Source organism: Pediculus humanus, genomic scaffold (assembly GCF_000006295.1).
Source record: "Pediculus humanus corporis 1103172107369 genomic scaffold, whole genome shotgun sequence".
NCBI lineage: Eukaryota > Metazoa > Arthropoda > Insecta > Psocodea > Pediculidae > Pediculus > Pediculus humanus.
This window is the reverse complement of record NW_002986997.1, coordinates 190085-218019: the sequence shown is the minus strand read 5'-3', so window position 1 is coordinate 218019 and position 27935 is coordinate 190085. Positions and strand designations below refer to the sequence as shown.

General features: G+C 31.2%; 1 protein-coding gene across 1 annotated transcript; it reads left to right on the top strand.

Annotated features, from left to right (window-relative positions):
• Positions 1-45: 45 nt before the first annotated feature.
• Positions 46-27628, top strand: Phum_PHUM010640 (Receptor-type tyrosine-protein phosphatase F precursor, putative; the record flags this gene model as incomplete). The annotated part of the gene is made up of 29 exons (XM_002422707.1): positions 46-261; positions 2990-3113; positions 5870-6064; positions 6159-6254; positions 6342-6617; positions 8672-8956; positions 11214-11314; positions 11426-11755; positions 11884-12034; positions 15981-16283; positions 21771-21910; positions 21996-22198; positions 22312-22481; positions 22728-22999; positions 23082-23300; positions 23387-23668; positions 23747-23963; positions 24062-24237; positions 24315-24509; positions 24603-24826; positions 24924-25149; positions 25227-25418; positions 25505-25723; positions 25797-25951; positions 26040-26325; positions 26400-26705; positions 26793-27073; positions 27165-27300; positions 27560-27628. 29 exons carry the CDS (start codon positions 46-48, stop codon positions 27626-27628), a joined length of 6045 nt encoding a protein of 2014 aa, XP_002422752.1.
• Positions 27629-27935: the final 307 nt, after the last annotated feature.

Below are 27935 nucleotides of genomic sequence, written 5' to 3'. Positions count from 1 at the left end.
CCGGTTTTCGAAATCCCTTTTTCCTGTTCTCCAGACAATAAAATTATGATAAGTCTAATTGTTTTTTTTCTTTCTCTCTCTCAACGTTTAGGTCCTCCCCAAATCACGATACGTCCGAAAAATCTCCAGGTGAAAGCCGGTGGAATCGCCGTTTTTTATTGTGCCGCAACCGGAGATCCACAACCGGTCATACACTGGAGAAAAAATGGGAAAAAAGTATCAAATACGCAAACGAGATATTCGATAAAACCATTTCTTCAGGTGAGTCACTTTTTTATTTTTTCTGTTTTTCTTTTTTTTCCTCCGCGAACGTCTGGAAAAGCGTAAAACAAAAAAGAAGGAAATTTTTTTTTTTTTTTTTTTTTTTTTTACCGATTTCCTGGAGAATTTTTATCGCCGTCAATATTATTTAATTATATTTATAGTTTTTTTATACGAATTCATAGTAAAAAAAAAACAAACTTTTTTATGATTTTTCCTTTTGGCGTTTTTTTTATATTCGCCATGTTGGAAAAAAATTTCCACTTGAATTTTCATCATTTATCTATTTTACTTTTTTTTTTTCTTCTTATTTATCATCTGATTTTATTCTACAAAAAACAAACAGGAAAAAAAAAAAATACAAACAATACTTTTAAAAACGTTCATCTTCTTGTTTGTAAATTTTTTTAAATTTCGCGCGTTTTTTTTAAAAAAAATTTTCCTGGAAAATTTTGCTCATTTTGTTAAAGGAAAATACGTATCGGAAAAATAAATATTTTCCAGACGTTCGATTTTGCTTATTTTTCCGATGAATCGGATTTAATACGATAAGAAATTTAAAATCATTATCAATTTAATAATCGTTTCCGTTTGTATCGAAACCGGAAGTATGAGAAAAATGCGGAAACGGAGAGTACGCAGAAAAAAAAGAAGTGAAATTGCGTTTGTATAAAAAAACAAGTCGGGAGTTGGTTTCGTTTGTTGTTGTCACGTTTAACATCGGATAAAAATGGTGGATGCTCTCTCTCTCTCTCTCTCTCTCTCGTCGTTTGTTTTTGTTTGTTTTTTAATTGCAAACAAATGAAACGTTTGTCGAACGTTTGTCTGTCAATTTCATCACAATTCTGTCATCAACGTGAAAACTCGTAAGAATCGGTTGATGGGAAAAGAGAGAGTACGAAACATTAATGATGAAAAAAGGAAAGCAGAAGAAAAAAAAAAAAATTGTCATCTTGCGATTAAAATTTTATTTTCATTTTCCCCGCCCTCTACCATCCCACTTCCCACCCCCCTCACCCGCCATTTTCATTTTTCTCCAGTCAGTCAGTTTAATTTTTTTTTTTTTTTTTTTTTTTTAGGATCCCTTAAGGCCAATTTCAAATTCGTTATTACCTCCCCCCTTCGCTTTTTTTACCCCTTACCCCGCCCCCTTTTCCAAAACTCGGGCGTAAAAAATAAATAAATAAATAAATATTCGAGTTTAATTTATTTTATTTTATTTTTAAATAAAAAGTTTATTTCGGCGGTTAATCTTTTTTTTTTTTTTTTTTTTTTTTTGTTTTGTTTCCGTTTGTTTGTTTGTTTGTTTTTTTTTTTTTAAATAAGGGTTAAAAAGAGGAATTTTGTTTAAAAAAAAAAAAAAAAAGGAACGTAGGGTCGTGGTAGTAAAAAAGTAGTGATGATAATGGTAGTAGAAAAAGAAAATGAGTGGTCGAGAGGGGTGTTGATGGTGGCGGTTGTTGGCGGTGGTGGTGGCGGCGACGACGGCCGAAACAAAACGTATAATATAAAGTGTTAACTTTTAAAGGAGGCGGGGGGAGGGGAGGGAAGGCGGGAAATGCAAGCGTTAAACAGAAAGGCGTTGTAATGCAAATGAATTCGTTTGCTTTAAAAAAAAAAAAATTATTATTATTATTATTATTATTATTATTTATATAAGCTGAGATTAAAAGGAAAAAAACCTTTGATTTTTTTTTAATAATTTTCCTTTTTTCCTTTTTTTTTCGCTCGGAAAAAAACAAACTTTTGTTTTTTTTGTTTTTGTTTTTTTTGTAAAACCTTTTTTTTTCTCTCTTTATCCATACACACACACATACACATACAATCTCTTTCTCTCTCTCTCTCTCTCTCTCTCTTTCTATTTCCATCTCTTTTTACTCTCCATTTCTTTTTTTATTTTATTTTTTATTTATTTATACGTGAGACTTGATAAATGGCTGTCGAGGCACTGAGGAAAAAAAAAATTTTTTTTATTTTATTTAAAATATTAAATTTAATATCATGAACTGCATCGGATGAGAGTCGTTGGGAAGGGGAAAGGGAACGGAAGGGGAAGGGAAAAAAGGTGAAATAAATTCCTTTGACGTTAATTTTATTCCTTTGAATTCAAACCTTTAATGATATATATATATGTATATATTTTATTAAATCGATTATTGCTTATCTTATAAAACGACCGTTTTTTTTTTTTTCCTTTTGTTTTGTTTCCTTTTTTTTGTTTTGTTTCTTTCGAATTTTTTTTTTTTAAACAATTTTCCGGCGATTTTCTTTTGTTTCCATTTAAAAAAAAAAGTCTGTCTGGTTGTTTTCTCTCTCTCTCTCTCTCTCTCTCTCTCTCTCTCTCTCTCTCTCTCTCTCTCTCTCTCTCTCTCTCGTGTTTTTATATTTTTTTCTAGGATTTATTCGTCTTTTGTTTTTAAAAACCGTTTAAGTTTTATTATTATTTATATTAAGTTTCAAGGGGTGCTTATTATTCATAAAATGGGGGGAGGGGAGGGAAAACTAAAGTACTCGAGTAGTTTAGTTTTTTCTTTTTTAAAACTTAAAATTTTAAAATTGAAATGAAATGAAAGACGACAATTTGTGTAACGAAGGAAATCTTTTACGTCATTTTTTTTCCTTCCTTTCCTTTCCTTTTTAAAGAAAAGGAAAATGAAAAAATAGTAATAATAATAATAATTGTTTTAATTGTTTAAATTTTTTAAATATATATTTTTTTTTTTTTCAGGGAGGAGCTTTGTTTCGTATCGAACCTGTTAGAATATCACGTGATGAAGCCGTTTATGAATGCGCTGCGGAAAATCGAGTTGGTGACGTCGTCACTGCAAAAGCAACCCTTCAAGTCTATGACGGTGAGTTTTTTTTTTTTTTTCCTCTTCCTGTTTGGTTTGAATTGGATTTATATAGTCATCAATTTTTATTTATGCGTGTCTTGTAGTGCGTGCGTGCGTAATACGCGTCAATTTTATCTAATTAAATTTAACCCGTCGCATGGAAAATATAAAAATTACGTTTTTCTTTTTTTTGTTGTTTTCTCATTCGTCTGCTCAAGTCATTAGACGTGCATGCATTTCTCTCGTTTGTCCTCCTCGCGCGAGTTTGTCAGACGACAATTTTATTCTGTTAAATTTTCTTATGCCACGTCTTGCGTAAAGTTCCGCTTTGCGGTCTTAATGACTTCTTCAACAATAAATTTTTCCCATAGAGGGAAACGAGGAAAACGACTTGGAAACGACACGGGAGGGTGGCGGTGGTTGTGTTGCAGAGAGAGAAGGAAAAGGAAGGAAGGAAGGAAGGAAACGGAAATAAAGAGAAAAGGAGAGGAAAGGAAGGGAATGAGGGAGGGAAAAATGTTTGATTTATTTTTCAATTAAATTCGAAGAGAGAGAGAGAGCATTTAAATTTTTTATTTTTTATTTATTAATCGATCAAAAATACATTTCGATTGACATTTGGAAGCCATATTTGTTTTTTTAATTATTACGAACGTGTGTTGAAAAGAAAAAAGAAAAAAAAAAAAAAACATTTCCAGGTTTTTTGTTTGTTTTGTTTTTGTTTTCTTCGGGATCGTTTTCCAGTCGATTTCTTAAACGAATAAAAATTAATAGGTTTTCCTGTAGGAATCGGTAGGAAGACTTTTTGTTTTTCTTCTCTCTCTTTCTCTCCCTATGCAATCGATTTAACGATTAACCTTTTGAAATCTAACGGCAAATTGTTTTTTTTTTTTTCATTTCATTTCCGGTAATGAAAAACCGGAAGAGAGGTGTGGTAGAGGGAGAACCGAAAAAACTTCCGAAAAAGAGACAGAGAGAGAGAAGAAGAAGAAGAAGTTTAAAAGGTTTTTTTTAAAAACTTTTTTCTCATCTCATCTTCTTCCAATTTTTTCTTTCTCAGCCTACATCTTTCTCTCTCTCTCTCTCATTTATTCTATTGTTAAAATTTTAATTGCAACGAAATTAGTTTCGCATATTTAAAATTCCGTTGCGAAATATTTTTATTTTGTTGTTCTTAATGAGTTGGCAGTATAATGTTGCGAAACGTTGCCGTTGCGGTCAATTTATCGTTTTTACCAAATAAGAAACGAATTTAGTTTTTTTTTTTTTCCGTCTCAAAATGGCTGCCTTTGTTTTTAAAAAAATATTATTTATCCCGATTCCCACTCCCCGCCTCCCTTTCTTCCTCCTCTCACGTGAAAATAAATAATTTCCCATTTATTTATTTTGTTTAGTTTTTTTCATTTTAAAAGATTATTTTCTGTTTTTTTTTGTGTTGAACGTTTTGTTTTTTGTGTTCGCTGCCGTTTTGTTTATTTTATCATTATTATTATTATTATTATTTAAAAAAAAGGAAAGAATAGGAAAAAGGTGGTAAATCTTGTGAGTTTGCTCGGGTCGAAAAATATCTCTCTTGCTAACTTGCACGGAGTATTTATATGAAAAGCTTTAAAATCAGTCACGTTCAATTTTAATTTCCTTCCCTTACTAGAAAAAAAAACCTTCCCCATCCCACCCCCCCGTATCAGAAGTTTTAGGAAAAACACGTGCCTTCGTTGTAAAAAAAAAAAAAAAAAAAAAACATTGCCTTTTATTTACATTTAATTTAATAACTTTTCCTTTCATTACGAATGAGGAAAGGAAGGAAGGAAGGAAGGATGGAAGGAGGAGAGGAAGGAAAGAAGGAGGGAGGAAAGGAAGGAAGAAGGGAAGAAAGGTTGAAAAGTTGTTGTGCAGTCTTTTTTTTTTCCTATTTTTTTTTTTTATTGTGGCGTTACCGAACTCGAATTCTATATGGTTGTGCGTGTGTACGTGCGTGAGTGCGTTTGTGCGTGCGTGAGTTTGTACACGCACAAAAGAAGGAGCGGATCAAAAGAGATGATTTTCACAAAAAATGAGAGAGAGAGAGAGAGAGAGAGAGAGAGTTATTTTATAATTATTTTGAATATATACGTATAATTTAAAGGTTTGAATTTTGTTAAAATTTCGTTGAAAATTTCATTTTAATTTAAATGGTTTCTTCTTTTTTCCCGCCCCCCCCACTATTTTTTTTGTTTTGTTTTTAAAAAATTTTTTATCTCGGGATTTACTTTAATAATTTAATAATAATAATAATAAAAAAACACTAAAGAGAGAAAGAGAGAGAGAGTGAATGGATTTTTTGAATGAAAACGTTAAAAAGTTTTTATTATTATTATTTTTTTTTTTTGGGGGGGGAGGAGAGGGGGTAAAAAATTTAAATTTTAAAATCGAGAAAATTTTTAACGGATGATATTATTATTATTTTTATTTTTATTACGCATTAAATTTTTTATTTTCGCATTTAAAAAAAAAAAAAGTTGGCGGGAGCATCACTTTTGGAATATGATTGTCACCGGATGAGAGAAAAGTCCAAAAACTTTTCTTTATTTTGGAAAACTCGTATAAAAAATTGATGATGAGAAAGAACCTCTCGTGAGATTTAAAAAACTTGTTTTTTTTTTTTTTTGGCAGATCAATTTTGTTTTTCTTTTTTATAAAAATAAAAGACGCAATCATCGCACCCGAAATTTTCCGTCTTTTTTGATTGCCATCATATATTAATTTTTTTTTTTTTTTGCTTTTTTTTTCTCCAGCCGATAAATTGCCGAGTGGTTTTCCACAAATCGGACCTACACCGTCGTATAAAGTCGTCGAAGTGAATCACACGGCTGTTTTACAGTGTCCGGCAACGGGAAATCCTATACCGGAAATATCTTGGGTTCGAAACACTTTTCCAATTTCGATAGATTCGAATCCGCGATACAGCATAACGGATAAACCCATACCAGGTTCGTTAAACTTATAGAAAAATGGAAAAACGGGGAAATAAGGCGATTACTAATCGTTATTATTATTATTATCGTGCAGGTACTCTTCACATAGTGGACAGCGTTGAAGACGATCATGGTACATTTGAATGCATAGCGGAAAATAGTCTCGGTACGGAATATTCTCAACCTACGACACTTCACGTCAGAGGTATGTGAAAAATATCGTTGAGAAGAATAAATAAAAAGAAAATTTTGGCGTTCATGTTTTTTTTTTTTTTTTTTTTTTTTGAAACAGAACGACGTGTGGCTCCCAAATTCACAATCAAACCTCTTCCCGTTCACGAAGTCATGTTGGGAGACAATTTGAATTTAACTTGCGTCGCCGCGGGTTCTCCAATGCCACACGTGAAATGGAGAAAAGGAGTCGCAACGGATCTAACACCCGAAGATCAAATTCCGATCGGGAAAAATGTTTTGAAATTAACAAACATACAAGAATCGGAAAATTACACGTGCATCGCTTCAAGCGTCATGGCTCTCATAGAAACGACAACTTTGGTCAAAGTTCAATGTGAGTTTTCTTTTTCCATGTACATGTTTGATGATCGATGATTTGTGCGACAAATTTTGTTATGAATTTCGAAAAGTGAACAAACGAACGAGTGAATAAATAAATAAATAAAAATGGTGGGGGAAGGGGGGGGAATGGAAAAGAAATTTGAATGGCGCGAACGGATTTTTTTTTTTTTTTTTGAATGGATTTCGAATGACGTCGTCTTGATATTTATCCAATTTATTCTAATTAATTTATTTTCCATCCTCTCCCTCCCTTCCTTCCTCCCTATTCTATCCGCATCACAACATCGCCATCAACATTTTCTTTTTTTTTTTAAATATAAAATTGAGAATTTCCATATTTTTTCCCTTTTTCATTTGGAAAACCCTGCCCTTTTCATATCGTCGAAACCAACCAATTCACAAAGCCTTTTCTACAATAAGGGAGTGTCCGTTCAAGTGAGATGAATTCGCATCGAATACACGGAGAGAAAGAAAAAAAAAAAGAGAGAGAGAGAGAAAGAGAAAGGAAAAAAAAAGAAAGAGACTTATAGACAAAAAAAAAAAGAGAAAATCTATTAAAAATATTGAAATTCTCTCAAAATTGTTCTTTAAAAAACTCGCCTGCATAAATTTTGTTGTGTACGTTCAAAAAAAACGTTCGCTTAAAAATTTTTTAATGACGTAACGACCGGAGAAGAAAAAAGAAAGTTTTACCTTTTAATTTTAATTTTAATTTTGCGTTTTTTTACAATTTGTAATTATTTTAAATTGAATGAAAAATTAAAATTTTTTTTTTTTTTTTGATAATCTTGTTTGGTAGGAGGAGGAGGAGGAAGGGAGGGTAGGGTATAGGGGAAAGGGAAAAGCGGAAACGGAAATTGTTTAAAAAAAAAAAAAAGAAAATTTATCGCGATATGTGATTAAGGCAAAAGTTTTTTTTTTTTTTCGGATTATGAGAAAGTTTTTATTTATTTATTTATTTGGCTTATTTTTTCTATTGAATCATCATTATTATCATCATCAGTAATTGTTTTTTACCGAGAAAAAAAAAAAAAAGAAAAAAGAAAAGTATTTTCCGATCCGGGATTTATTTATTTCAAAACGTTTCTTACCAAAGGATGATAATATTTAATTAACCCGGAAATGACGACAAAAATTAATTATTTTTTATTTAAGCGATTAATTTCATTTCGATTATTATTATTATTATTCTCATCGGATTAATAATAATAATAATAATAATAATCGGTGATATCGTTTTGAAAATTGTTTGGTTTTCCGTCGGAATTTTTAAAATTAATCGTTTAATGTTATTGTTGTAATTGGGGGGGAAAAAAAACTAACCGGAAGTGATGTCATCACATCGGAAAAAAAAAACGTTCCAACGGAAATTTATTTTTTTTTCGGAGGGGAAAAAGGGGGAAGGGATAGATATGAAGGAATGATGATATCGACGTGGAAGAAAAATCGTGATTTTTAACTCCGATAATTTTTCCGTCGTGGTTTTAATCGGTTTTCTTAAAACAAATAAGAAATTCTTACGCCACGACGGTAAAAAAAAAAAAATTTAAATTTTCAAAAAATGTTTTTTTTTTTTTTCGTAAGAAAAAAATTAATTAAAGATGATCGATAAATATTTCTTCTGCTTTTTTTCCGGTATAAAAATCGGGTAATAATTTAACGTGTATTCGATTATGTATTATTAAAAATTCTAAAACGATATAGGTGGGGGGGGGGAGAAAAACGATAAAGGAAGTGAATAAGAATAAGGAGAGAAATTAATAATAATGATAATAAGGAAACGGGAAAAGGGGATGGGGGAAGAGTAAAAAGAAAGAGGAAAAAAATTGGAAATAGATAAATTATATTAATAAAAAGGAAAAGAAAGAAGAAAAAAAATTGAAATTGATGAAATTAAAATTTAATTCCAGAGATTTCCGGTTTGTCAATAATATTATATAAATATGCCTCACAGGGACATTTTCCTTTTAAAAATTATTATTATTATTATTACATCTCCCGAAAAGGAATTATTTTAATTAATTTTTTTTTTTTGGTTTTTGACAGCTTTGCCGAGTGCTCCATCAATGTTGCAAGTATCCGACGTGACGGCAACATCGGCTCAACTTTCATGGTCCTACACTGGTCCCGAAGATATACAATATTACGTCATACAGTATAAACCCAAACACGCGAATCAAAAATATTCGGAAATCTCGGGGGTCATAACGTCTTATTACACGGTGAGGAGTTTGAGTCCATACACGGAATACGAAATGTCCGTCATAGCCGTTAACAACATAGGTCGAGGACCCCCGAGTCAGTCTGTCGTCGTAACGACTGGAGAAACCGGTAATGATATTTTTTCTCTCTCTCTCTCTCTCTCACTCTCTCTCACTCTATCTATCTATCTCATTCTCTCTTCGATCGTGTGACTTTTTTTTTTTTTTTTTTTTTTTTTTTGGAAACTTTGAAATTTTTTATAAAACGAATATTTTTTCTATTTTTTGATTGATTGATTGATTGATTTTGATTTTTGAAAATTTTTTTTTTTTTTTTTGTTTTTTGATTTTCATGCCAAATATTTTGGATTCCGGGGTTGTTTTTTTTTTTTTTTTTTTCCTCACTCTCGATATGGTGGAAAATAAATATCCGTATCCGTATCCGTTATAAAACGACGTAAGTTGTTTTTTGTATTAATTTTTTTTGTATTTTTTTTTTTTTTTTTCGCTGATACTTATAAATTCGCGTTCGTTTTTTTTTTTTGTTTTTTTGGCATTGCCAACCGTTCGATTTTTTTAAAATTTTTTTTATCAGCGAAAAAAAATAAAAACGTTTGAAACGTTCGAAACGTTCGACGCGGTGAAAAATTTTCCCTATAATTTTTCCGGCTTAAAATTAATTATTTTTCTTTCTTTTATAGCTGATTTGGCTATAGGAAACACAAGTAAGTCAAACCAAAGCTTACTTATATTTCAGTAACGATAATAATAATAATAATAATAATAATAATAACGTTTATTTAAAAAAAAAAAGTTTTCTTCGTATGAAATAGTATAACTGTGCGCGTGCGCGTGCGAGAGTGTGATTAATATGTATATTGTCTATCGCACATTTAATTTATTTTTTTTTGTATTTGTTTTAAAAAAATCATTATTATTACTATTATTATTATTATTGTTTAATTCGATGAGGGTTTTGGTGACGAGGAGGTAATAATCGTAGTTCTAATGTAAAAAGTTACAACTATTACCACTACCACTTCTCTTCGAAAAGTCACGCCTTTATTTTTTTTTCCTTGTGTGCGTGTGTGCGTGTGCGTGTCCGAGTTTGTTTTTTTTTTTTTTTTTGTAACTGGATGGGTGTGGTCATACGTTCTTTAAATGTATACATATATATGTATGTACTTTTCTATGCGTATCTAATTACGGGGGAATTTGTTTTAGTGAGTGAAAGAGGAGGAAGGAAGGAAGAAAAAAATGATGAAACGGGTTAAAGGTCGTGTATTTGTTTTGAGTTAAAAACATGGCGGAAATCATACATTTTTCTATTCCCTCCCCCCCTTATTTGTATCGCAAACGCGCGCGTTCGATTTGAATAGGTTTTCCGGTTTTTAAAACGTTCGTTTGAGAGCGAAGGGGGGGGGGAGGAAAAATTAATAAAATAATTTTTTTTTTATGCCGCCGAAGAAAGGCAGCAGGAGCAACGACGACGACAACAACAACAACAAATTAAATTCATTCGTTAGAAATATAATAATAATAATAATAATAATAATAATAATAATAATAATAATAATAATAATAATAAAACGTTATCGTCAATAACCATAATTTAAAATATAAAATATATATATATATATAAAATTTTTTAGGAAAAGGAGGGTAAAACGGAGAGACGAAAAACTAGTTTTTCCTTTTAACAAAGGATTTTAATAACCTTTTTTTCCTCTCTCTCTCTCTCTCTCTCTCTCTTTCTCTCTTCCACTCTCTCTCCTTTTCTCTCTCCCTCTCTTTCACTTTCTCTTCCTCTCTCTCTCTCTCTCTCTCTCTCTCTCTCTCTCTCTCTCTCCCATTTTTCCCTTTTTTCCTTTTTTGTGCCTTTGATGTTTTTTAATTCATTCATTTATCTTTGCAAATATTATTTCCTTAGTTTTTACAACGAAATAAATAATAATAATAATGATAATGATAATAATGAAAATAATAATAATTTTGTTTTGATTTTATCAAATTTTAGAAAATGTATGGAGATTATTTTGTACACGTGTACATATTGTAAATAAATTATGTCACATTATACGTGCGTGTGTGTGTGAAATTTTTTATTGTTTTTATTATTATTATTATTAATTTAAAAATTTTTTTTTGGGGGGGGGGAGGGGGAAAGTTTGCGAGTGCGTGCGTGCGTGCGTGTGAGAGAACGCGCGTGATTTTTGTGTAACTTTTTTCTCTCACTGTTTTTAATATTTGTATGTGTTTGTATATATAATAATGATTTGTACGATTTTCTTTTTCATCTGTAGATTTTTCCTTTTTTTTTTTGTTTGTCACGAGACAACTCTGTGGGTTGTAGATATTTGTATTTATTTGTTTTTTTTTTCTTTTAGAACCTGGAACGGCGCCTAGAAACGTTCAAGTTCGACCGTTGAGTTCTAGCACAATGGTTATACAGTGGGACGAACCGGAAACAGCCAACGGTCAAGTTACCGTGCGTGTTATTTTTTTCCTATTTGTCACGTGATTTCACGATAGTATTTCAAATTCGATTTTTTTTAATGATGATTAATCTTTTTATTATTATTATTATTATAATCACCAGGGTTATAAAGTGTATTACACGACGAATCCTCAGCTTCCCATCGCGTCATGGGAATCTCAAATGGTCGACGTGAATCATTTGACGACAATAAGCGGGTTGACGCCCCACACGATATACACGATTCGGGTTCAAGCTTTTACCAGTGTTGGACCGGGGCCGCTAAGCACTCCTGCCCTTGTTAAAACTCAACAAGGAGTACCCAGTCAACCGGTTAATTTGAGAGTGACGGATTTCGACGAAACGAGCGCGACTTTACAATGGGGAAAACCCGTTCATTCGAGCGAGACGATTGTGTCCTACGAGCTCTATTGGAATGACACTTATGCAAACGTAAGAGAGAAAACTTTTGTGTCTTCTCTCTCTCTCTCTCACTCACTCTTTCTCTCTCATCTTAGATCTCTTTTCGACGTTGATTTGTTATTGTGTTAACCATTATTATTATTTTTTTTGTTTCAAAGGAAAAACATCACACTCCGATCCCCGCTTCCGAATCGTACACCCTAAACGATTTATATCCCAATACTTTGTATTACGTTTGGTTGGCTGCGAGGAATCAAAGAGGAGAAGGAGCGACGACTCCGCCGATTCCGTTCAGAACGAAACAATACGGTAAGAAAATGTTTTTCTTTTTTTTTTTATAATTTTCTTTTATCATTGAACCCCCCGGCCCCCAAGAAAAAAAAAACAGAAAAGTTTTTATTAATAGGCTAAAACTCGTAATTGGATCACGCGCGTGTATGTATACAAAGGTAAGGTTGATACTGTAGTAGATAAATTGATAAAAATAAGGTCGAAAGAAAGAACAAACAACAACGTTTGTCCAGTCCAATCGCCCATGGAAACCGGAAGAACAAAAAAAAAAAAAAAATTTTTTTTTGCGACCGTCGCTACGTGCACCGCGTTCACGAAAAGGGAAAAATCGGGGGGTGGAGGTTTTCACGGAGCCAGAAACGCTTTTCAAACACAAAAAAAAAATTTCCCGATTGGTTTTGTCGAAGAAAAGTTTTAAAATTAAACAAAAGAGATAAAAAAATTAATTGTCGCGAAGAAACTTTACAATTTAAAAAAAAAAAAAAAAAAACTAAAATAAAATAAAACATTTTGCGGTGAATTCTCGCATTCGAATTTCGGGGGAGGATGGGGAGGAAGGGCGGGGGCGGCCGATAACCCCCACCGCACGGTTATAAATTTTTATTAATGTCGCAAAAAATGGGCGAAACTTGAGCGTTTGTTTGTTTGTTTGTTTATTTATTTATTTATTTTATTTTTGAAAGATTTATATTTATATATATAAAAATTAAATTCCTTTTTCTACCCCCCCCCCTCAACTTTTTTTAATTCGCGAAAGTGGTGAGGGGGTTGGTTTCTTTATGTTGATGGGGGGAAGAAAAAAATTTTTTTTGGTGATTTTTTTAAATCGCGTTTATGCTCGGCGTTCGTTCATTTTTTTAAAATTTATTTTGAAAAAAAAATTTTAGATTTTCTTTTCAAAAGGATTTTTCCTCTCTTCTTGCCCGCTCCCCCCGCTTCCTTCTCTCGTTATCCAATATATACTAATTTCCACGTATAAAAATTATAAATTTATTATAAAATTTATTATAAAATCTATAAATTACATTGAAAACAAAAGGGAAAAAAGAGAGGGAAGGTGAGGAGGAACCGGTTTAAAGGGATTTGGGGGGATACGTGAGGGTAGGGAAGAGAAAAAGAGAGAGAAAAGAGCCGGAGGGAAAATCATCTCTTTTTTTTTTAAAAAAAAAAAAAAAAAAAAATCTTTTTCCTTTTGTAAAACCAAATAGTATTTTTTCAAATTTATTATTTTTTATTATTATTTTTTCACATTTGAAAAAATTAACGTTTTTAACTGTTTTGATGCTTTCTCTCTCTCTCTCTCTCTCTCTCTTTCTCTCTTTGTCTCTCTCTCTCTTTCTCTCTTTGTCTCTCTCTCTCTCTCTTTCTCTGTTTCTGTCTCTATCCCTCTCTTTCTGTCTTTTCCATTTCACACGTTTCGAAATTGAAACTAAACAAACGTTCAATTTTTCGTCTGGATTGAAATTTAATTGCGTCTTCATATGACGTCGGAAAAATAATAATAATAATGATATACGTTTTGTTTCCCCCCCCCCCCCGCCGCCAAACGTTCGCGTGTAATTTTTTTTCATTGACGAACGTCGCAGACATTTTTTTTTTTTTTTGGAATATAAAAAACGAGACGACGAAATTTTTAAATGCATTAAATCGTGACGTGATCGTATTCGAAAAACACCGTGGGGGGAGTGGGGGGAAAGGGAAAAACGACACGAGAGATCGAAAAGCCCACAAATCGAATAATCAAAATCGAATCGAACATTTAAAAAACAAAGAGAGAGAGAGAGAGAAAAACTGGTGAGTAACGGATGAGAAAAAAAAAGAAAAGAAAATGGTCGCTACGACCGGAAAAACGCAGCGTTTTTTTTTTCTCTTCCCATTTTCCTTTTATTACTATTATTTTTTCTGCTAACGTAATTATTGCAATCGATTCGATCGATCGATGGATCGATCCATCGATCGATCAATCGATTTTTTTTTTTTTTGTAAACATTGAATTTAATGATTGGAAATATTTTCGTTTAAAATTTTGATTGTTATTGTAATAATAATAATAATAATTTACTAATGATAACAAATACTAATGATGATAATGATAATGATAATGATAATAATGTACATATATACGTAATGATAGATGAATCATGTCGTAATGTATATGTATATAATAATTTTTCTACAGTGGCAAAAAAATTAATCCGAATTGTGGTCGCCGTTTAAGAGAGAAAAAAAAAAACCACACGAGCGATCGGTAAATGAGCATGTTTATTAATTAATTATTATTATTAATTAATTAATCACATAATAATCACATTAATAATATTATTATTTTATTTAATTATCATGGTGATGATGATGATGATGATGATGACGACAACAATGATATTAATAATAATTGAAAATTATTTTGATTAATTTTTGAAATCGTTTTTTTTTTCTTTTGTATTTTTATTTTTTATAAATTCGTTTTTCACCGCTCATATGATGATGAATGATAAAACGCGCGTTATCACTATGACGTCAACGTGCGTCATCGTCTTCGTGATAACGCGCGTAGGAAAAAAAAAGCCGCGTGAAAAACGAAAAATGAAAGTAATTTTAACATACATGTATATATACATTTGTACATATATATATGTATACGTAAATGCGTATTGTAGTTCTTTTTCAGCTTTTGTTTTTTTTTTTTTTTTTTTTTTTTGTAATAATAATAATAATAATAATGATGTTGATAATGATGATGATGATGACGATTGTGAGACAAATGGAAGAAGGAAAAAAAAAAAACTAACAAAAAAAAAAAAAAGTAAATATGTATAGGTATATATATATATATATTTATATATGGAAGCACAGCAAGAAGAGCTACGCACAAAACACACACGCACTCACTCACACACACATATATATTCACGCCCACTTTTCTGCACCGCATCGTACTGATTATTATTATTATTATATGCACAGCAATGCACTGAAACGCACTAAAAAAAAAAATGCACATTGAAAATATTAATGATTTGATTTGATTTGAGATTGATAATAATTTGTGTGTTATTATTATTATTATTATTATTATTATTATTATTAATTAATTAATTAATTAATTATTAATGTTCGTCATATTGATTTTTTTTATTGATTTTTTTCTTCTTCTTTTACTTTTATTTCAAATCCCGTGGAATTTTATTTATTTATTTATTTATTTATTTCCACGTGTATTCCAGCCGATAATTTTAAAATAAAAAATGTGACGTCACTCACGAGAATTTTAAAATTTTTAAAACTTTAATGGAGGAGGAGTAGGAGTAGGAGGAGGAGGAGAAAGGGGCGGAGAAAAGGGGGTCGAGAGAACAGGGGGAGGGGGATAATGATTGAGATTACCAATGACGTCATTGCCTAACGTCGATTGGCTAAAGTTTTTAATTTTTTTAAAACTCGCGTCGCCTCGAATTTGCGACGATGACGTAACGAAGCAGAAGACAAAAAAACCAAAGAAGTGAAACAAAAAAAAAAAAATTAAAATAATAATTAACCGGAAATGTTGAAAGGTTTTAAAAAGAAAATACAAAAACACGTTAAATGAGGTCAGTCAGTCAGTTTGTCAGTCAACAACGCAACATATAAACAAACAAACAAACAAACAAAACACTAACAAACACGTATTAGGAAGTTTTTAAAAAAAAATAATTTTTTCGTTTTATTTATTTTTTTATGTTTTTTTTTTTTTTTTTATGTTTTGTTGATATTATTCGAGGGAGATTTTTGAATAGAGGAAGGGAAGGGAGAGATGGGGAGTAAAAAAAAATTTGAAACTCAATGCATCAATGCAATAATGATAATAATAATTATGATAATAGTTATATTTACCCCAAAAAAAAAATTTTATATATAAATATATATATATACATATAAATAGTTAGAGTTATAATATAAATGATTACAATATCGAAAATTTACACTTAAGTACCAGGAGCACCACCTCAAAACATTTCCGGTGAAGCAGACGGTCCAACCTCGATAAGGGTTAGTTGGAGTCCTCCGGCGGAAAGGTCCAATGGTCGGATTGTCTACTACAAATTACAATTTGTGGAAAAAGATCGTTCCGATTCGGAAGCAGCCGTTGTGACCATTGTTAACGTGACTTCGACTTCTTTTACTTTGGAAGAACTTAAAAGATGGACAGAATATAAAATTTGGGTTTTAGCCGGAACAAGCGTGGGCGATGGTCCTTCGTCCGATCCCATATATGTACGAACGCATGAAGATGGTATGTTGTTTTTTTTTTTTTTTTTTTTTTTTTTCATTTTTTCTTTTATCATTTTTATCATTTTTTTTATTTTCATTTTATTCATTTTCATTTTTTTTAAATTTCGGTTTTATTTTTATTTATTTTTTGTTTATTTTATTTTAATTTTCGGTTTTACCTGAAATCTAAAAAAAAAAAAAAAAAATAAAAAACTAAAAAACTAAAAAAAAGAAAAATTTGATTTGGTTGGGAAAAAAATTTTGGAACGTTATAATTTTATATTAAGTGAGGAAAAAGAAGAAGGAATGAAAGAGAAGAAGAGAGAGAGAAAGGTACCTTAGGTTTCAGAAAGATGAGAGAGAGAGAGAGAAAGGAAGAAGGAAAGGTATTTAAGGATTATGAAGGAAGAGAGAGAAAGAGGTAAACGATAGTTAGCTAGAAAGAGAGAGAGAGAGGAAAGAGGGGAAGGTATCTAAAGTTTTAGAAGCATGAGAGAAAGAGAGAGAGAGAGGGAAAGGTACCTAACGTTTCAGAAAGATGAGAGAAAGAAAGAGAGAAAGGTATATAAGGTTTTGGAAGGATGAGAAAGAAAGAGGGAACGACCGTTAGCGAGAAAGAGAGAGGGAGGGAAAGGTACCTAAGGTTTCGGAAGAAAGAGGGAGAGAAAGAGGAAACAGCCGTTAGCGAGAAAGAGAGAGAGAGAGGGAGGAAAAATTGCATTTTCCAGTTTTTTTATTTTTTTTCTTCTTATCATTTCAAATCGGTCATTCAACTGGAGTTTTTAAGATTTTCTTATCTCAATTCTTTATCATCGGAAAAGTTCGTCTAGCTTTCGATTCGCTTAGAAAATTTTTTCTTTTTTATAAAATCGATTCTCGAACATTATTATTCGATCGACGACATTTTTTTTTTTTTTTTCCGGAAATGACGTCCATTAAACCTCAACCTTATCATTTCCTTTTTTCTTTTATTCTCTCTCCCAGAGGGTAAGGAGTCGAGTCGTGATGAGTAAGAACAACCCCAAACAACCCCCCCCCCGTAGGTATAAAGGGAAAACAAAATAAAAACAACCAAAAACCTTAACAACCAAAAAAAAAAATCTTTTTCTCATATCCATAGATTTTTGAAATTTTTTTTTTTTTTTCAAAGTTTCCCGCAAAAATTTTTTTTGCTCTTTTTTTGTTTTGTTTTTTGATGCGGGAAAATCCGGGAAATTTTTTTTTTTTTTCATTTTTTATTTTGTTGCCCCATTAACAAAAAAAAAAAAAGAAAATTTTTTTTCTCTCCCCCTCCCCTTTCTCCCACTTATTTTGTTTTTTGTTTTTTCATGTTTTTTTTCATGTTTTTTTGTTTTTTATATGTAAACGTAACAAAATTTTTTCATTCCAGATTAAATTTTTTTCTTTTTTTTTTTTTTTTTTTTTGTTCAATTCACGTAGATTGACACGAGTCAAAAAAAAAATAGTAATAATGATAATAATAATAATAATTTTTTAGTTTTTTTTTTTTTTTTTGGTGATCAACGGAAATAATAATAATAATTTTAAATTTTATTTATTTATTTATATATATATATAAATTTTTTTTTCATCTGTTTTATGCGTGCGGACGGAAGGACACGTCAGAATTAAAAATTTTTTTTTTTTAAATTTTTTTTGGAAATTCGTAATCGGCCCCCCCCCCCCCATCGTCCCGGCCCCTATTTCCCATTTAAAAAAAAATTATCGGTCCCAAATGATTGAAAAAAAAAAATATATTAATGAAAACAAAATTTTTTTTTTTTTTTTTTGTAAATTTTTGTATTTTTTGTATTTTTTGTATTAATTTTTAAATTTTTTAATTCACTCGCACATGGTTTGATTGCTTTTTTCGTGGCACAAGAATTTAAAAAAAAATTTTTTTTTTGTTTTTTGTTTTTTTTTTTTTTAAAAAAATTTTTTACAATTTTTTACAGCAGTTTTTTGTGAAACATGTATTTTTTTTGCGTCTAGATGATTTTTTTTGTTTTTTGTTTTTTGTTTCACGCCGTCGTGCACTTAGAATTAGTTTGCATGATTTTCCTTTGAACGTCACACGTACGTACACGAACATACACGAACACACACGAACACACACACACATGCACCCTCTTTTCACTATCGTTCACACTTCCCTTCTTTGATTTTTTTTTCTGTTTTTTTTTTTTTGAATTTCGTATATGATTGAGCACTTGAGTGTTGAAAAAAGTATGAATTAAGTTTACTAGATGATAATGATGATGATGATGATGTCGATGATGATGATGATGATGATGATGACGACGGTGGTTAAAAAAAAAAAAAACAAAAAAAACTTAACCGTCGAAAATAATAACAAAGTGAGTGATTTACTTTTATTTATTTATTTAATTTTTTTTGTTTGTTTGTTTGAACGAAGTATTATTATTATTATTAAATTGATGATCGAATTAAATATGTACATAAACCGGATTATTATTATTATTCGTGTTATGACGTTTCATTTTAATTACGTCACCCGATTCGAATTTTTTTTGTGAAAAAACTTAACGGAAATTTTCTAAACAAAACGAGAGTGGGAGGAAGAGGGGGAAAAATAAAAGTAAAAATAATAATGATGATAGGAAAAAGGAAAGAATTAAAAACCGGAAACTGGGATTTTTTTTTTTTTTTTTTACACATTTAAGATCAAAACGTGACACTTTCGCATCGTTTACGTTTAGTTTTTTGTTTTGTTATTTCCGGTCGGGAAAAAATGGGTCGTCAGCGCGCTCGCGCGGAAAATTTATAAAATAAAAAGTATTCCGAATGACGTCATAAACAATTCGCCAACGTATATATTTGATTCGATCATTGAATTAATTCATAAAATAAAATAAAACAAACGGATATCGAATTCGTTTGTTGTGAGAGAGAAAGAGAGAGAGACAGACAAAAAAAAAAGAAAAGAAAGATAATGATAACGATGATGATGGAAAAATTTGGCAAAGGACTCGCATTTGAATACCAATGATAATAGCATTAGTGATAACAAATAATAAAGGTAAAGATTGATAATTAATTGCATACATAAATTATTATTATTATTATTATTTTCATGCATGCGCATACCTACATTTTTCTTGTTGTCTTTTTTAATTTTAAATAATAATAATAATTATGACGATGATGATGATGTTGTAAATAAAAACGTTAGAATTCTCATCTCTTTTGTTTTGGAAAAACAAAAAACAAAAAACAAAATGCGTAGAAAATTACGCACGCACGTGTAACACGAAAAAAAAAGGTAATCATTACTTATATGTGTGAGTGAAAAAAAAACATTACTATAATTATTTTTCAAAATTTAAAACAAAAATGGGGGGGGGGGAAAGAAAAACAGTTGAAAATAAATTATTATTTAGCCGCCATTTTGACGTTACGTGACGTCATGTGACGTCACGCGACGTCACACGACTCACCTTTTTTTTTTCATAAAATGAAATCGGAATTAATAATATCGATTATCGATTATCGATTATTATTCGATTTAAAACGGACGAAAAAATGTCGACTGTTTTTCTTTCCCCCGCCCTCCCCTCCCTCCCACATCCCCCCCCGATTTATTTTGTTTTGCATGTTTATTTTATAAATTATAGGAAAAGACATACACACACCCACACACACGAAAAACTTTTTTCACGCTCACGAATTTTTTTTTTTTTTTAATCCTAATTTAATTAAATATTTATTTATTTATTTGATTGATTTATTCTAAAACCACGATAAATGAAAAAATAAATGACGCTTTTCGCACGCATAATGTGATATTAATAATAATAATATTTAATATTAAAATAATAATTTGAATACGCACTAATTGTTTTAATTGTGTGTGATGATAAAAAAAAATCACGATTAATTATTTTATGATCTCGTTATTAATTTAATTATTATTATTAATTTTCGTTTTTTTTTCTTAATGCACCACGCACACACGCACACACACACACGCAAAAAAATTTATTTTGTCCGAAAAAAAAAAATTTTTTTTCTTTTCTTTCTTTTTTTTTTTTTTTTTTTTATTATTTCGGATCTGATTTGGGGGTGATTTGCACACAAAACAGTGGTGGAAAAAAGTGAGTAGTACTCGTAGGTTGTTTGTTTTATTATTATTATTATTAATGTTTTGTATGTGTGTAGTTGCGAAAAATCGTTATTTCTTTTTTTTTTTTTTCTATAAATAGTTTTTTTTAAACGTTGAAAATGAAAAACAAACAAATTTTTTTCTTATGATTATGGTTATTTTGTAATAATAGTTAGAAAAGTAGATTTTGCTAAATTTTTTTTTTTTTTTGCTGTTGGTTAATTAGAATTAAATTTTTTTTTTTTTTTTATATTAGTAAATTAGTTTCACGAGCTTACAATAATAATAATAATAATTGAAATAATGGTTATTATTATTATTTTAGTTATTTATATTTTTATTTCGAGTCAAAAAATTTGGGTCAAATTTTTCAATGGAGGTAAACACAAAAAAAAAAAAAAAAAAAAAAAATGTCTACAAATCTCAAAAGTAAAGTTGGTATTCAAATGTTTTTTTTCTTTTTTATTTAATTTTTTTCTCTTTTATATCAAACAAAACAAAAAAAAAAAAATTGAAACGAATTGAAAAATTAAAAAAAAAAATAAATAAATAAATAAAAGCAGTCCTGATATGATATCGTTAAAATAAATAAATGAATGCGTGATGACGTAGACACGTCGTGGCATCAAAATGAAAATTTTCGCGCCAAAAAAAAAGTAAACAAATAAATAAATTCGTTAATCGCCACCCGCGGCGGGGGCGTGCTGCTTTTGTTTTGTTTTTTTTTTTTTTTTTACAGATTTTTCAACGGTTTGAAATTTTTTTTTTTTTCTTTGTTTTTCCCCCATTTTTCTTTTCATTTTTTTTACATTTTATTTTATTTTCATTTATTTTTTTCTTGTATTTTCGTGGGGGGGTCTTAAAATCAGAATTAAACTTAATTTACGAGGTAAGTTGTTTGCATATAATTAACTTAAAAGTTTTTTTTTTTTTAAAATGTTTAAACGTTTAAACATTTGTTCAGAGAGAGAAAAAGAAAGTATTTATTATTTATTTTAAATTAATTAAGATGTGAAATCGAGAGACGTTTGAAAAAGTTTTCAATAAGTTTTTTTCAAATGTAAAAATTATTTCGTGTCGTTTTTTACGCGTATTTGATGTTGTTGCATCATCGACGTTGTCAAATTTTGACGCGGGTAAATTTTTTTAAATTCGAACGATTCGAACGTTTGGAACGTTTGGAACGTCAACGTTAACGTCAAGCAGTTGCGGTTTTCATTTAAAAAGAAAAAAAAGTTAGATTACCGTTTTATTAAATATTATTTATGGATAAATTATTATTAATTACATGTGTTAAAATTAAATAAATGTCGGTGAAGACAAAAAAAAAAGAAATTTTAACGTTTGTTTGTTTGTTTTTTAATATTATTTTTCGATGGGTTTCAGTGCCGGGAGAACCGAGAGACGTTAAAGTTTTCCCAATAAATTCAACGTCCATTCAAGTTATGTGGAAACCCCCAGCAGACAGAGAAAGAAATGGCGTCATTCGCGGATATCACGTTCACGTACAAGAAACAAGAGATGAGGTAATGATCTTTAAAAAAACAATTTTTGTTTTCAACAATGTCAGACGATTGTTGTAATTTTCTTTTTTTTTCCTCTCATTTTCAGAGTAAAAATTTAGTGAACGAACCATTGACCATCGATGTTTCCGATGGTAACGTTTTAGAACTTAACGTGACCGGTCTTCAACCTGATACGAAATACAACGTTCAAGTGGCAGCTTTGACTAGAAAGGGAGACGGAAATAGGAGTCCTCCAGTGTCAATAAAAACTCCCGGAGGAGTACCCAATAGGCCAACCGTTAATTTAAAGTAAAATTTTGTAACATTTCTATTAGTTATTACATACTCACACTTATTATTTGGAATGGGTTACAAAAAAAAGGTTTATTTATAATTTTTTTTTTTTTTTGCTTTTTCAAAAGGGTTATGGAAAAAGAACCGACCGTTAGCATAGAGCTGGAATGGACTAAACCAACTCAAACCTACGGTGAATTAATAGGTTATAAATTAAAACACGGAATCAAAGATCAACCATTAAAAGAAGAAATAATAAAGGGTTCAGGGAAAACAAGTCGAAGTTTTGTTGATTTAGGTAAAATTCAGACATGAATATATATATATAAATGTATTCAAACTTGTGTAAATGTTTAACTTTTGCTTAGTTTCTTGTCAGTAACTCTAAACATTCTAGAAAAAAAAGAAAGAAAGAAAGTAAAACAAGAGAAAAGTTATAACAAAATGTTTCTGTTTGTTTTTACACTAAAATTTTAAATTTCTCTTAAACTTGACTTAATGACTCATTAATTTTTTTTTGTCATCTCTTCTTTTTCTTTTTTAGAAAGAGGTTTGGAATATGAATTTCGCATAGCTGGACAAAATGCCGTCGGATACGGTCAAGAAACCGTAAAATATTTTTTGACTCCCGAGGGTCCCCCCTCTGGACCACCGTTAAATATATCTTATCGGTTTCAAACTCCCGATGTCGTGTGCATAACGTGGGTTCCACCTTCGAGAGATCAGAGAAATGGTCAAATAACTCATTACGACATACAATTTTTTAAAAAAATGGATCATTCGACGGTACCCGAAAGAAACACGACTCAAACCAAAGTGAATACAATATTAAAATTTGATTTGTTTAATACGTTTTTTAAAACGTATGAAAAAAAAAAAATAATAAAATTTTTTCCAGGCCGTTTTTTCCAATCTGGAAGAAAACACCGAATACGTTTTTCAAATAAGAGCATTTACGAGTCAGGGTCCCGGACCGTTTAGTGAAAAAATTTCAATAAAAACCGAAAGAGACATGATGAGAGCACCGATGAACGTTGAAGCTGTTGCAACATCCGAAGAATCCGTCGAAGTTTGGTGGGAAGCAGTTCCGGCAAGGTCAAAAGTCATCGGTTATCAGGTTCGTGTCGGAAAATAAGGTCGATTGTAATTGTTGATCTATGAAAATCAATGACGATTTCTTTTTTTTTTTTTTTCTTCTTAAAGATATTTTACACGATGACGGCGGTCGAAGATTTAGACGAATGGCAGCAAAAATCCGTTTCTCTCACGGAATCGGCGGATTTATTAAATTTAGAAAAATTTGCACAATATGCAATCGCGGTGGCAGCTCGTACGAAAGTAGGTTTGGGACGTTTATCGGAAAAAGTTACCGTTAAAATAAAACCCGAAGATGTACCTTTGAACTTGAGAGCCCATGATGTTTCAACTCATTCCATGACTCTCTCGTGGTCTCCTCCCATAAGACTTAATCCTATTAACTACAAGGTAAATTTTTTTAATATATTTTTTTTTACTATCTGGGAATACACAAATACAATTGCTTTGTTTTTATTTAAATATTAGATCTCATTTGATGCCGTCAAAGAATTTGTCGATTCGCAAGGTGTCACGCAAACTCAAAATATTATAAGAAGACACGTAACTCTTCCACCCAATACCAGATCTCATACCATAAATGATTTATCTCCGTTCACGACGTATCACGTCAACGTCAGTGCAATTCCTTCCGATGAAAAATATAGGCCTCCCAATAAAATAACCGTTACGACTCAAATGGCGGGTAAATTATAAATTGTTAATCAAAATAATCGTCAATGATCACGATGGGTAATGAATATACACATATATCAAAAATAAATTTTTTTTTTTTTTTTTTAGCTCCTCAACCGATGGTGAAACCAGGTTTTTACGGAGTCGAAAAAGGAGAAGAAATAAGGGTTATATTACCGCAAGCTTCTGAAGAATACGGACCGATAAGTCATTATTATTTGATTGTGGTGCCTGATGACGAAATTAACAATAGAAAAAGTCCCGATCAGTTTCTCACCGAAGATGTGCGTCTTGTACCTTAACGATTTTTTAGTTTTTCTTTAATTGTGTTTGATGTATACGTTTTTACTTTCTTTTTTAGCTCCTGGAAAATAAGGGTCAAAAATTTGAAAGTGATAACGCACCTTACATAGCCGCAAAATTCCCTCAAAGAAATATTCCGTATGCTTTTCTTTTGGGGGCCGGAGAAACTAATGGCGGATTTCTCAACAGGAAACTCGATAAGAGAAAACGTTACAGAATTGTTGTGCGTGCCGTTGTCGACACACCGGAAAAAGTAAATTTTTTTTTTTTTTTTTTTTTGAAAGGATTGAAAACAAATGTACAATGCGATTCAGGTTGTTAAATTACTTTTTTTTGTTTTTTGTAGGATTTGTACACGTCTAGTCCGTTCTCAGATTTTATGTCTTTGGATATGAGAGAAGTGCCTCCGGGTGATCTTCCAAGGCGGCCAAATCCAAGTGTTCCAATCGATGGAGTGGATGTTTTTGTCAATAGAAGCACCGAAGAAGCTGGTATTGTTTGGATCATCGGTCCAGTTATTGCTTGCCTTGTTCTATCCATTTGCTTTGTTTTATTTTATATTGTGCGAAAGTAAGATTTTTTTTTGAACGAAACGATTCAAAAATTCATTTTATATCGATTATGCGAAAATTTTAATAATTATATAAAAAACTTTTTTTACTCACAGACGAAGACGTCCCTGTAAGCCTTTGGATCAGTCTGCCGTTACACGTCCACTTATGGCTGCCGACGTTGGTAGTGGTCACGTTGTAAGCGATCCAGTGGAAATGAGAAGACTGAATTTTCAAACGCCGGGAATGATTTCGCATCCTCCCATACCAATTTCTGAATTAGCAAATCATATTGAAAGACTTAAAGCAAATGACAATTTAAAATTTTCTCAGGAATACGAAGTAAGGATTTTCGTACCTAATATACCATATTATATACCATGACGATTTGATCGAATGTAATTTTTTGAATATTTCAGTCGATCGAACCAGGTCAGCAATTCACTTGGGATCATTCAAACATGGAATGCAACAAATCTAAGAATAGATACGCAAATGTTATAGCTTACGATCATTCGAGAGTTATACTTCAACCCATCGATGGATCTGATTACATAAATGCAAATTACTGCGACGGGTATCGAAAACATAACGCTTATGTTGCCACTCAGGTACGTCTTCTTTCTGTCTGTTGGTATCAGACGAAATCAAACACAAACCAAATCTTAATGTTAAATTTTATGTTTTTTTAAATTAGGGCCCTCTTCACGAAACGTTTTCCGATTTTTGGAGAATGTGTTGGGAACTTCGTACAAGTACAATCGTCATGATGACAAGGCTAGAAGAACGTGCTAGAATAAAATGCGATCAATATTGGCCTTCTAGAGGAACCGAAACTTACGGCCCTGTTTCTGTCACCATAACGGATACTCAAGAATTAGCTACTTATTGCATTCGTACCTTTCAATTGCATAGAGTATGTAAACATATTATTGTACCTTTTTTGTGTAATACCGAGAAGTAACCTTATTAAAATTATTGTTTTACAGGCGGGTAGTACAATTAAAAAAGAAATAAGACAATTTCAATTCACTGCATGGCCTGATCACGGAGTACCCGATCATCCCGCTCCATTTTTACAATTTTTAAGAAGAGTCAGAAACATGAATTCTCCAGATTCAGGTCCAATGGTTGTTCACTGCAGGTGAGTAATTTTTCATTCACTTTTAAATTTGATTCATTTGTTTAATGCTGCTAAAAATTCAATTTATTTATTTTTTCGAAAAAAAAAGTGCTGGAGTCGGACGTACCGGTTGTTTTATTGTAATTGATTCCATGTTGGAAAGAATCCGACACGAAAAGACAATCGACATATACGGTCACGTGACTTGTTTACGCGCCCAACGTAATTACATGGTTCAAACGGAGGATCAGTATATATTTATACACGATGCACTCCTCGAAGCCGTCGTTTGTGGTAACACCGAAATTCTAGCTAGGAATTTACACGCTCACATACAAAAATTAATGCAGACTGAGCTTGGAGACAATATAACGGGAATGGAAATCGAATTTAAAGTATTATTTTCACTCTTTCTTTTGTTTTTTGTTTTTCCGACGGTAAAAAAATTTTCTTTTTTTTTTTTTTATAGAAATTAAATAACATTAAATTGGACGGAACGAGATTTATAAGCGCTAATCTTCCTGTAAATAAACATAAAAACAGACTGGTTCATATCTTGCCGTTGGAAGGAACGCGAGTTTGCTTGCAACCCATAAAAGGAATCGAGGGTAGCGATTACATAAACGCATCGTTCGTGGACGGTTACAGGTATCGTGCGGCTTACATAGCCACGCAAGGACCTCTTCCGGACACAACGGAAGATCTCTGGAGAATGCTTTGGGAGCACAATTCAACAATAATTGTTATGCTCACTAAATTGAAAGAAATGGGACGAGTACGTGAACGACATTTATAAAATCTCCCTTTTTTTTTCAATCACAAAATCAGCGTTATTATTATTATTATTATTGATTTGTAATAGGAAAAATGTCATCAGTATTGGCCGAGCGACAGATCCGTTCGTTTTGGATTTTTCGTCGTCGATCCCATTGCCGAGTATAACATGCCGCAGTACATATTAAGAGAATTTAAAGTGACGGATGCTAGAAACGGTGCTTCCAGAACGTTAAGACAATTTCAATTTACGGATTGGCCCGAACAAGGGGTACCAAAAAGCGGAGAAGGTTTTATTGATTTCATCGGTCAAGTACATAAGACGAAAGAACAATTTGGACAAGATGGTCCCATAACAGTTCATTGCAGGTGAATGCTTTTCCCCCTCCTCCTCCTTCTCTTCTTCTTGTTGTTGATAAGATAATAATAATAATAATAATGATGATGTAATTTTTCGCAGTGCTGGAGTCGGAAGAACAGGCGTCTTTATAACTCTTAGTATAGTTTTAGAATGCATGCAATACGAAGGAGTCGTTGACATATTTCAAACAGTGCGAATATTGAGGACGCAGAGACCTGCCATGGTACAAACGGAGGTACGATATTATCATTATCATTAAATTTATTTTCGGTATTCAAGGTGAATGTACTTGTCACGTTCGAATTTAATTATTAACGTTTAAATAAAAAAAAAAAAAACACGAAGTGAAAAAATTGACGGTTTCCGTCGGGATTTTCAAATTTACTATAAAAACCTGAAATTTTAATTTTCGATTTTTTATCTCTCTCTCTCTCTCTCTCTCTCTCTCTCTTTGTAAATAAATTATGTGGGAATTTTTTTTTTTTTCATTTTAGGATCATTATCAATTTTGCTACAGGGCAGCTTTGGAATATCTCGGATCTTTCGATCATTATGCCAATTAGGTACGGTTGCCGTAAATACTACGTATACTCATTCATTTTACTCAAAAAATGCTGCCGAATAGAAAAATTTTTTAAATTGTTTATAAAATAAATAAATGACACATTTCATCATTGAAACGATTGATTATGACGTAATATTATGACGTATGATGATGACGTTGATGATGACGTTTGATTATGATGACGATTTTGATGACGACGATGTACTTATATATAATAAATGCGGCACACGATCGATTGATTAATCGATCGATCGATCGATTCATTAATTGATTGATTGAAAATTGTAATCATTATATCATTTGTA